This window comes from Heteronotia binoei, chromosome 7, assembly GCF_032191835.1.
Source record: "Heteronotia binoei isolate CCM8104 ecotype False Entrance Well chromosome 7, APGP_CSIRO_Hbin_v1, whole genome shotgun sequence".
Classification (NCBI taxonomy): domain Eukaryota; kingdom Metazoa; phylum Chordata; class Lepidosauria; order Squamata; family Gekkonidae; genus Heteronotia; species Heteronotia binoei.
In genome coordinates, this window is record NC_083229.1 from 36,257,321 (window position 1) to 36,269,878 (window position 12,558).

A 12,558-nucleotide genomic window follows, 5' to 3' on the forward strand; every position below is an offset into this window, starting at 1 on the left:
CTATGGCAAAGACGTCCACCTGAGGATACCCCCAGAGCTGAAACACGAATTGAAGGAAACGCCACTGTATCTCCCACTCGTGCGGAAAAGTCGCAGCCCTACTGAGGGAGTCTGCTTGAAGGTTGAGCACCCCTGGGAGATGCGCAGCCTTCACAAAGATGTCGTGGTCCAGGCACTCCAAACACAGTTCCAGTGCCAGCGCACAGAGCCGTCGAAAAACTGTCCCTCCCTGTCTGTTGATGTAACACAGGGCAGTGGTATTGTCCGTAGGCAGAGCAACAACCTTCCCCGCCACCATGGGGCGGAAAAATCGAAGAGCAAAATGAACTGCCAGCAGTTCCAGGTAATTTATATGGTAGTGAGTCAATTTCAAAGGCCAAGGGCCCCCTATACACAGAGCGTCCATGTGGGCCCCCCAACCCCATAAAGACGAATCTGTTGTGATCGTCACTGTTGGTACAGGTAGGTGGAAGGGAGCTCCCTGACAAATGTTGTCCTTTGATTTCCACCACTGCAGTGTTTGAAGTGTCACAGGTGGAATTACAAACCTCTTTCGAGGTGAGTCCCTTAACGGTCGAAACTGACGAAGAAACCAAAGTTGTAGGCCTCTCATCCTCAGCTTCACAAAGATCAGCACGCTTGTAGTCGCCGCTATCAGCCCCAGCATCCGCTGCAGCTGCTGCACCATGCCCCACTTTCAACTCTGCAGAAGTTCGACAAGGTTGATAATGTCCATCGCTCTCTGCTGAGGCAGGAAAGCGCGATGAAGGTTCGTATCCAGCAAAGCCCCTATGAACTGAACTGTCCATGATGGAGTAAGGTGTGATTTCTCCAAATTGACCTGCAGACCCAAGGTGTGAAGAAGACAAAAAGTGGTGGCAATATGGTTTGACAAATTTTCCTTCGACTCCGCCACAATGAGCCAATCGTCAATGTATGGAAAGACGACTATCCCTTGAAGCCGGAGGTGGGCAGCCACAACACATCATCTTCATGAACACCCGAGGTGCAGTGGACAGGCCGAACAGAAGGGCCTTGAACTGGAAGTGTTGAGAACCTAGTGCAAACCGAAGGAAATGTCTGAACACAGGATGGATGCTGACGTGGAAGTAGGCATCCTTGAGGTCCAGCGTTGCCATCCAGTCCCCTTGGTTGATGAGGGGCAGAATTGTTTGCAGAGTGGACATTCTGAACTTCTGGTACAAAATAAACTTGTTCAGATTCCAAAGGTCCATGATTGGTCTCAAACCCCCATCCCGCTTGGGAACCAGGATGTAATGAGAGTAGAAGCCTCCCGTCCTGGCCTCCACCGGGACCCGTTTTATGGCGTGTTTCTGTATGAGGTTGCTCACCTCCGACAGCAGAGGTGGGGAAGGGGGTGTGGTGATTACCACAGATTGGCTCGGAATCTGAGCAAAATCTATTTTGTAGCCTTCCGCGACGATGGAAAGCGCTCACCTGTCTGTAGAGATGGACTCCCAGGCTGACAGGAATGGGCGGAGGTGGATAGACGAAGAAGAAGTGGGGACAGTGACGCGTGCTACCAGAAAGTCAAAGGCCCTGCTTTTGAGGGCGAGTGCCCTTGGACTTGCCGGTGGTCTGTGCAGAAGCGTAGCGGTTTCTATTGTTCCCCCTGTATGGGGACCTGCTCTCAGGTTGGGCAGAGCAAGGTCTCTGCTGCTGTTCTGGGGAGAACTTTTGATATGGCTTCTTTGACCAAGGTTTGTTCCCCTGTTTTGGTTTCGTAGCTCTGGAAGACGCCGGGACACCCAGGTTCCTGGAAGTTTTTATGCTTTTATACATTTCCTGGAGTGCATTGTCGGTGGTTGAGCTGAAGAGGCCTTCGCCCTTGAAGGGCAGATCTTCAACGAAGGCCCTGGTGTCTTGCTGGAGGGCCGTTAACCTGAGCCAGGAGTGGCAGCGGAGGCAGACAGCAGAAGTGATGGTTCTTGCTGAGACATCCACCATATGCTTTGCTGCAGCCAGTTGTTGTTTGGCTACAGCAAAGTCTTCCTTCTGCAACTTCTTTGCAGCAGACCTCTTCTCCTCACTCAGGGAAAACAAGAGGGGGGTAAGTTGTTCCCACACTGAGTATTGGTATCTAGCCATGCATGCAGCATAGTTAGATACCTTTACTCCCAGCGCCCCAGAAGAGTAAAACTTCCTCCCAACGTTGTCCAACTTCTCTCCCTCCTTGTCTGGTGGAGAGGAGTGTGTCTTGCGGGCCTTTGACGAGGAGGATATGACCACCAAATTGGGATTTGGATGCGTGAAGAGAAATTCAGCACCTGCCTCTTGGATGTGGTACATGTGGTCCAACCTTCTTGATGACACAGGTGTAGAAGCAGGCTTCACCCAGGGCTCCTTCACCACCTGTAAGATGACCTCCATAACAGGCAGGGCAACCGCTGTAGACGTATCCCGCTGCATGATGTCGAATACGGTGTCATCTACAATGGGTTGCGGTTGTGTCATCGGGAGAGAGGAGAGTGCCATCCTCTTCACCAGGTAACTTTAGACTTTAGATCCTCTGATGGTGAAATGGGAAGATCCTCAGCGGTATGTGACACTGGCAAAGGTTCCAAAGCCCCGTCCGGATCGTCGGTACCGACCTCGGAGTCCGACGATGAAGGCTCTCTCTGCAAAGAATGTTCCGAGAGCACCGGCGTTGACTCTCTGACGGGTGACCGGATTGACACCGATGACCTAAGCTGGACTTCCTCCACCACCACGCCGTGTCTTTCGGGCGGGATGGACATCGATGCCGAGGGACGCCGCCTAGAATGCTGGGAAAGCCTCGACATATGGGATGCCTCGGATTGCTGGTCCCAGTCTGCAAACTCTCAAGGGGGGTACCACTGGTACGGCGGGTATGGATAGGCATAGGGAGGCCACTGGCGCTGCTCCCACGGTAGAAGCAGTGGGAAGCGGCAAGCTACGGTGGTTGGTTCAAGCTCTCTCCGACTTCTTGCCTGATCCAGCAGTGCCAACGGCTCCATCGGTGCCAACACCTCGACCTCCGAGACAGAGTCGCTCTCACTGCAACACCTCAACCCCGAAGAATGGGAGCGCTGAGTGAGGTCGATCTCTTGCTCCAATGCGATAAACGCAACTGCTGTGAAGCACTGCCTCTAGACACCAAAGGGCTACAATGTGGAACGCCAAGATCTTCCTCGGTGGAGTGGTTGACATCGATGTCGAAGTGTCATGAGAAGGGGAAGGAGTGCGGGATGATCTCTTCTTCCTCTTCTCCTTAGATTTCACCTTCTTCGGTGCGGATGATCAGGTCCCCGAGTCATCCTGACGCTTCTTAGCTGGGATGTCCACTGACCCTTCAGAAGGTCGCTTTGTGGAATGCCCACACTCGACTGGCATCTTGGTCCTGATCGGCGATGTATCGGCCGATGTGACTGTCAGGGCCGCGGCCTCTCCCATCGGTACCGACGGGCCCGATGCCATCTTTTGAGGATGAAGTGCCAACTCAACCAACGCCGCTGAAAGCCTCGCCGCTTGATTCTTGCGAGTTTGTTTGGAAAAACTCAGACAGTGCAAGCAAGAATCTACACGATGTCCCTCATCCAAACAAAGGAGACAGAGGGAATGGCCGTGGGGGGGGGGGCAATCTTCTTCCCACAGGAGCGGCACCTCTTAAAAAACCCCGTCTTTCCATAGACACCAAGGAAAAAACCCACCCAGGAAAGTCTCTAAGGGGAAAAATGGGAGAAAACTGGGCCCCGAAGGGCAAGTCCAACAAATTTATTTTTTACAACACTAACTATCTAACAACTAACTAACTAGCTACACTAAGAAAATAACAAACGGGCGACATACAACAAGAAAGGCAATCCTAAGATTACTTTACCGACCGGGGACACAAAAGGAGATCCTCTCAGCGCAGCGGTCAGAAAGGAACTGGCAGGATCCTTGCGCTGGCGCCGGCGAGCATGTGCACTGGGACGCCTGTGCATGCCCGTTGGTGCCGAGCGCGAAAAAATCCCGGGCTTTTTAGATACCGATTCGGGGATCGGCGCAGGCACTCTATCCCATGAGTGTGAAGCACAGAGACCACGAAGAAGATCAGCTAGATAAGATATGGGTGAAATCATATGAGAGCCAGTTTGGTGTAGCAGTTAAGTGCACGGACTCTAATCTGGGAGAACCGAGTTTGATTCCTCACTTCTCCACTTGCAGCTGCTGGAATGGCCTTGGATCAGCCACAGCTATCTCAGAGCTGTCCTTGAAAGGGCACATTGCATGAGAGCTCCCTCAGCCCCACCTACCTCATAAGGTGTCTGCTGTGGGGGGGGGGAGGTAAAGGAGATTGTAAACTGCTCTGACTCTGAGATTCAGAGTGTAGGGCAGAATATAAATCCAATAACATCATCATCATCTGAGAAATTTGGCCCAACCTAGCCGCACCTCCCTTCTGGATTTAATGTGCGCAATCACATGCACACATCTGCCCGTCCCCAGCACCTTAGCTCTTGAGGGGCTGAAGGGACGTGGCCTCCTATCATTTTTTACTGCCGCATCCTTATCACCTGTCACGGTACTAAGCAGACTGAGTGCTACCCCACCCACCCCCGTAACTTGCAGGCTGCCTCTGTCGGTAGCAGAGGACAGATTCTTTTTAAAGTTCTCTTTGCTCCGTTGGCTGCCTCTTTTATCATTTGCAGATTTGAGACAAAAAAAACAACAACTTCCCTTATCTCATTGGGTTGTCTCCTCCCCCCTTCTTTAGGGAAGGGGGAAGGGAAAGAGACAGCAGGTACTTGAGACAAAGCAACGCCAAGTGTAAAAACCCATCAAATTTTTCCTCCAGGTTTGTGTGCACTGCTTCTCTGGGGTGGCTGCTCCAATCAGTTTAGCAAGCAAAAGTCCTGTTTGTTTCTGTGGGTGAGATTGGTTTGCAGGCTGCCTCTCTCTCTGTCAGTAGCAGAGGTTTTTTTAAAAAGTTCCCTTTGCTCCACCGGCTGCCCCCCCCCCCCTTTTGGTTACTATGGCACCATTAAGAACAACAATGTTTTATTCCAGGCAGCTGAAAACTGGACTCTCTCTCAGTAGCAGAGGAGAGATTTAAAAAAAAAAAAGTTCCCTTTGCTCCACTGGCTGTCTCCCCCCCCCCCCCCCTTGGGTACCTTTAAGACCAACAAAGTTTTATTTCAGGCAGTTGAAAGTTCCTTTGTAAAAACATCAGTTGACTTTGAGCTGCTGTTTGTGGCTGCTTTCCCCTGATATTACAGTGCAGAATTAAGGTTTCTGGGCTGGTTGCTGTGGGAAGGGATTTCTCAGCTTTGGGCTTTATTGTTTGGCATCTCATTGATGAAATACAAATGATATCCCAGCATTTTTCCTGTAGTGTTTTCTTCCCCCTCCCCCACCTGGCTAGCCCATTCTAATCAGATCTCGAGCTAAGCAGATTAGAACCTGGATAGTACATGGATGGGAGACCACTAAAGAAGCTTATATCTATATAATAATAATAATTTTTAATTTATATCCTGCCCTCCCTGCCGAAGCATAAGTATACAAGGATACAAGGACTATTTAAAAGAAGGAAGTCAGGATGCAAAGCTGCCATGTGCTTTCTAAGCATTCCTGTTACCTGTTGCATTTATGTGCTAATTTACTGCCATTCATTGATCTTATCTGCCTATCCTATTTCAGCTCTATTTAATGCATCTTGGCTCTGCATGGCCCTTCCTAACTGCTGCCCCCAGCCTCTCTTTTCCTGTAAGCAGGACTTGAGGATATTTTATTTGATTGTTTGTATCTGAGGAAGTGTTTGCACACAAAAGTTTCTACTTTGAATCATACTTTGTTGGTCTTAAAGGTGCCAGAGCATAGTGATGTGCCATTTGGAGTGGTCCAGAGGTGCAATAAACCACTTGTATTTTTTATTTATTTAGTAGTTATTTGTAAGTGTAAGCATGGTGTGACAGCTCCACACAGACATATAATAGCAGGCCCCTCTTGGGCCCCCCAAGCAAAAAGTTGTTAGCAACGGCACTGCCCGTCCCCTGAAGTCCCACCCATACTTAACTCGTCTTGAGACAGGCTGGGATTGGATTAAATAATTACAGGGAACTTCCCAGTACCAAATCTCTAAAACACATGTAGAACACATTTCCTGGCCCTCTGAGCAGCTGGGGTGCACAATGCACCCACCCTGCACATGAAGGAGCAGTCCAAATGCTCCTCTTGTATGAGTGTGGCCTGTGCCTCTCCTGGCAACAGGGCAAGAGCTGTGTGATTGCCATGGTATGCATCAAAGGGCACTGGCTTTTTCAAAGCTGGGATACCGCTGCGCCAGATTTTCAGTATGATCCCACCCAATGTCTGGTTCTACTCTGCCAGAACAGAAAATTTGAGAGAACAACACTGCTCTTAAAAGGAAACAGATTGAAATTCCCAGTTACCCATTCAAAAAATTAATGCCAATCAAAATGCTATACATTTGAATGAGAATTACTGAAAAACAGTCCTGAGGTTTGGATTGCAGATATGCTACTGAAAGAAGAGGTGCTATTTTTGAATATTACTATACAGCCCAGTAGTACAAGCAACTGAAAAGAAACTATCTTTGCTATAGTCATAATTTACCATCTGCTATCAGGAAAAGGACTTCTTTCCTAAACATCAACTTGCTTATTATGCTTCCACAGGAACAGCTGTTCCAAAATAAGAACGAGGGGATGTGAACTTACCCATCTTTTATACTTTTCCCTAGTGTACAAAGAATTCAATCTAGAGTGTTTCAGGGCTGATTCACACTCGGTACCATAAAATCTAAACAACAAGAACGTATTTAGAAAAGTATAGAAGGCATCTGCTGTAGTCACAGCTGGCATATATACCTTAAACGTTTATGGACATATTTCCTTCAAAGTTTATGCAATGTACTACAGTCAGGGCTTTTTTTGTAGCAGGAACTCCTTTGCATATTAGGCCACACTGATGTACCCAGTACTCCTGAAGCTTACAATAGGCTCTGTACTAAGAGCCTTGTAAGCTCTTGGAGGATTGGCTACCAGGAGTGTGTGGCCTAATATGCAAAAGGAATTCCTGCTACAAAAAAAGCCCTGACTACAGCAGACACTAGTGTACAAGTGGCAAACACAGGTACAATGTATCTGTAATCCGCCCTGAGCCCGTCATGGGAAAGGGCGGAATATAAATATACTAAATAAATAAAAATTAATCAATCCAGAAGCATGTACCTTTACAAGTTGAAGTCCTTGTAAATTCAGGAGGCTTCACTGGGATCATTAAATGATTCACTCTAACCCTCCTTAGATGTCACTATGCATTCTGGGAGCCCATCAACAGTAGCACATGCTACCCATGATACCCATGAAATGTGTAGGTACCATTTCAGTGGAATAGGACATGTGTTTTCAGCTTCAATGTACTGAATATAAAAATACAGATAAAATGCCAGCCGTACATATCAAAAGCTCTGCAGTTAGGAAGCACTTCAGTATGTTCAGTTAGATATCCCCAAACATAATGTCTGCAATAGTATCAGAGATTACTCTGTTATTGGAACATATGACTAAGCTAACCAGATAATCTACTGCTTAGAAAACCCAGGATTACCAGTTTCCTAGGAAAACCTTTGGACAGAGCAGTAAAGAGAGGGAGGTACAAAACTGATGTGTTGTGTTTTTTTTTTTCCAGATCAGATGACTACTCTGCCACAGAAAGTGCTTGAGCTTTCTGACACAGATTGCATCTCTTCTGGCCTTACTTGATGTATCACTACAACTATGTATGCTTGTCATTTCTTAATACAAGCTACTTTGGAATTTGTTAAAAGTAATATCTGTTTAATACAGGCTTAACATCCTCAAAAATGTAAAGCAAAACAATCATGTGTGTGATCATTCAGTAATAAGTACATATTTGTTACACATATTATCCAGAGAGTTTACCTTGTTCCTTGACAATATTTATCATAATCTTCTGCCTTAAGTAATCATGTAAATATACAACAGTGTGTAATATTTTTTCTTCTTATCTTAAATTTGCTGCAACTTCAAGCTGTAAGAAGGGTGATTATTTAGAAGACACTTAATACCTGGTACTATTTTGCCATTTTGTGTTAAACTACATTTAAACTTTAATACTGTAAAATGGTTATTTACAACACTTGGCTACAACGTACTGGTAGATGGTATATTTTTGTGACATTATAAAAACACTGCATTGGTCTGCAGATTTTTAAAAAGAGAAGCAACAAAAATTGGCCAAAGATCTAATGAATGTCTCCACTGGACAAACAATCCATCTATTTATAACTGGCAAATCCTTAAATATATTATTATTTTATATATCAAAATATAAAATTTAATGAAAGAAAACAACATCAATGTGTTTAAATGTGTGCATATGTATTTGCAGTTCATTAAGATCTTTGAGCAGTAAAGCATGTCAGATGTAAACCCCTCTGAATTCAATGGTAATCACTTCCTAGTGGTTCAATTTGCAGCTATAATGCCAAAATACTTCTTCTAACCTTATAAAAATCCTGATAGTTCTTTAACAAGCAATAGATGACTGAGAAAATTATAAACAATGCTAAAGCTGAAGATATCTATAAGCATCAAAAACATTAAAAACTGAATTTAGCTACCTGAAAGCTTTGCTTCTCCTCCACTGATCCCATGGATCATGATTGTAGACATCTTTTCAGTTTTAAAACCAAGGACTCTGTAGTGATCCATTTCTTATAATTTTATATTACCAAACTCAATTGTAAAATTGTCAAAGATATTTAAAATAATGCTGTGTTGAAAACTTATTGCATCCAAGATCTGCTAAACATGAAGCTGCTTCTCTTAGACCCAAAATTCTTTCTGTAGCATCACTATTTTCTCTTGTTTAAAAAACTTTTTGCCACAAATTTCCATTCAGCTGAGAAGAATATATTTATTTAGTATTAAAACTGGAATTTTAATCCAGGTGTAAAGTTTTCATTCCTGAATTTTCAATTCCTGAAATTTTCAATCAAACTATTCTTTGTAGATATTGTTCATATAAAGCTCAGAGCAACTAGCTGGTGCAAAGAAAGTCTGGTTATATTTTCTACTTTACTCTATTACAAGCAATGTCTTCATTATTTATATATATCGGCACTGGTTTCCAGCAAGTGAAGCCAACTCTGTCTGATTAAATATTCATAGTCGTCTGCTGTGCATAATGTCCAACTGTACTCAAAAGAATCCTAGGTGTGCTGTTACACACCTGTGGCTGAAACAAGGGATTTGCTGAGCTAACTTTGATAAAGGCTTATGCCTGGAACTTAACAGCACTTGACATGGTTTCTAAATACCTCACCAGGTGGCAAGAATAGCTTAATGTTCAAACACAATTTAGCATTCTGGCTCTGCAGCTGAACAGCTTTTAAATTATACCTTTATAATTAATATTTGGGAAGAGCCTTACTACAGCTATAAAGTACATGTGTTGCATGTACAAGGCCCAAGGTTCAATTTCAAGCACTTCCATATAAGGAGACTGGGAGAAGCTACTCCTGTGGCAGTTAAATTGGACAATGTTTCACTAAATGGATCATGAGTTTGAGTTGGTGTAACACAGTGCCTTACATATTCAGTTTATACTATATTGCTGTTTAAATTAAGCATGTCTATCAAAAGAGTTTGATAGTGTATAAAGGATGGCAAGAGTTATATTTGTAGACTGATAAATAACACAGCTCATTATAGCCTAATCTCATAAAGTCATCTCCAAATCTGAGTCAGTGTGCAAACAGCACTGCTCAGCATTATGCAGTAGAATTTCAGCACTTGCACACATAATTCCTTCTTTCCTTAAGATACAGTCAACACTTTCCTTTGCCGATGAAAAGATCTGAGGGGTGAGAGAACTGAGCAAGCATCCTTAACATGCAGTTCCCCTTCCATCACTTCCATGCCCCAACAGGTAAGAGCTAGCATCTGTATGAGGAATGCATGCTTGTGTAATATTTTCCCGCTGTGATCTGAGGAATTTGGAATTATAACAATACAGTATCACCCAAATTAGGGACACTCTTGTACCACCCAATTAATTTTCCACCTTCAATATTCAGTTTGGAATAGATATATAATAGATCTTTCTCAAAATTGAGAACTATATAAGAGGAGTCACTCTGTATTTTTATTATTATTTTATACTTAATATTATCATTTTTCCACGTTAGGAGTAATGTGTATGGCACAAAGGAGTCATATGGCTCTTTTGGTTGATGAGGTTTGTAAATGTGTCCCTCTGCAATCCACTGAGTACAACTAGTTTAAATAAACAATGTGTGCTTCAAATGCAAAGCTATAACTTTACCCATGTGCTGGGGCCTTTCCACCCCAAAGTTCTGCCCTGATAGCATCACTAATTCCAGAAATCAGCATTGTACATAACTGAGACTTGTTGAAGCTGCTGTAACCACTAGGCCTTGCATTTTTTTGCATTTTCTATCAGTTTATAGCCGAAGGGGGAGAATCTTTAAGATGGTATTTAATTACATATTTAAGGATATAATTCATATCAATATTGATGCACTCATTCTTTTTCCTTTTCAAATATCATTATGGATTTCATGCATAATGTTCTTACAATAATTAAGTCGATATGATATGTGCAGCAGGGAATAATGATATAATTTAATCTGTAAACTTCATAGTCAATAAAGTCTATAACATTACATTATCTAAACAGATACCAGAACTTTTTTGTATAATGTCACAAAGTTCTAAGATGAGCGATTTGGGGGCATCTGCTGTTTACAAAATTGCTCAGATCCAAGATTAGACCTGGGGATAAAACTGGCTAATAATAATAATAATAATAATAATAATAGCCATGGTGTATCAGATTACGCCTACAAATATGAACACCCATGCAATAATCAAGCCCTCTATTATGAGAAAAACACATAATGTTCAGTTAATTATTCACTGTACAAATTTACCCACTACAACTGCGCACATACCATGCAAACTTTAAATAAAACTACACTGGATGACATATTTTTCTTGATTTAGGATTTTCATGCATCATATAGGTTTCCAAAAGTCGTATCTTTTAAAAAATAATTTGTTTGAAAAAACAATTTCTGTTTTGCTATCATTTTAGAAAGATGAACTACTATTAATTTCAGTAAGAGCTGATTACACAGTGCCACAGGTACATTGTGTTCACTGCAGTAAAGTGTGAAGGGTCATCTCAAATCTCCAAGCATGCAATTAATATGTACAAGGGAACTACATTTAACTGTAACTGTTCAATGCTACTCTGCTATATGACTCCAATAATCTGATGATGTAAATCTTCCCTTCACATTTATTTACTGCAAACACCTATACCACATACTCACTGTAAATCAGCCCTAAATTGTACCTCTATAAAGTGAGGACAAAACCTAACCAAACAGCACCATAGAAGACCAACAAAATGAATAATCTCAGACAAAAAAAGTGTTCTAACCACTTTATCCTCCTGGAGAGCATATCCATGAAAGCAAGTAAGAAAGAACAGGAAAAGACAAAGAGAAAAAGTTACTTCTATTCTGAAAGGAAACAGTAATAGCTATTAGTAAACACACTGCAAAGAAGTTATAACTGTAAAATTATTTAAGAATATATTGTCAACACCCCTATATGACTTCCCAGAAATGAACACTGTAGATCATAGAAATAATGCCTACTATTTTAATCAGCGAACCAATCAAAAATATCAATACAGCTGAAAACCTGATAGGTATACAGAAGATGCTGAAGAAAAGGGCACAGGTACAGTTTTCTTTAAGACAGAAAATGCAGTGAAATTGAAAACACTCATGGTTAAGGTATTAAATAACAGTAGCTCAATTTACTACATATGAAAGTCTTCAAGCTAACGAATTATATTTAAAATTTACATATTTTAGCACCTAAACATAAAATTTTAGGGATGGGCATGAAGCGGAAAAATGCAGTTCATGTCAGTTTGTGGTTTGTGACACGTTTGTCATCTTCTGGTTTTAAAGCAGCCTAGGGGTACATTTTCATTTGGGGAAATAGCATAGGGGAAAGTGTTTTGTTTTGTTTTTTAATCTTTTCCCAGCACCGTGTCTGTGCTCTAGTTTGGGTACTTCCACAACTGATTTTCAGAGCCACTCAGATTACTTTTCAGCCCTGGCCCCAGGCTGATAGCACAAGCTACCAATCAAGATCAGGGCCTTGCAGGATCTACTGCAATTCCACAGGGCCTGTAAGATGGAGTTGTTCCAGGTGAGCTTTTAGTTGAGGCAATGAGCATGTCTTATGCTGGTCTTATTATTGTTTTTATGTTGTATGTTTATGTTGTAAATTGCCCAGATAATTGGGATATTCTATTATTTTACTGTCATGATTTATATGACCTGTAACCCACCTAAGCATGCTCGTGGAAAGCATGGGATATAAATTGAATTAAATAAATAAATAACTTTGGAGGAATTATATACTAGAGAAGCTTCAGGATGAAAAATTCTAGAGACATCAGGAAAAGCTTTGCAGGCCTGGCCTGACCTAGTCAGTG

The 12,558-nt window shown here is 42.7% G+C and overlaps 1 protein-coding gene across 45 annotated transcripts in view; it reads right to left on the minus strand.

Moving 5' to 3' along the window:
• The window catches only part of RIMS2 (regulating synaptic membrane exocytosis 2), a 679,145-nt gene that overhangs the window by 554,017 nt on the left and 112,570 nt on the right, over positions 1-12,558 (minus strand). For 40 of the 45 annotated variants that reach the window (XM_060243358.1, XM_060243355.1, XM_060243365.1 and 37 more), the window contains one exon: positions 11,485-11,496. The exons of the other annotated variants lie outside the window; for them this stretch is intronic. In XM_060243358.1, the coding sequence (XP_060099341.1) occupies positions 11,485-11,496 (12 nt within the window). The remainder of the gene's footprint in view (positions 1-11,484; positions 11,497-12,558) is intronic. 45 annotated transcript variants of the gene reach the window in all.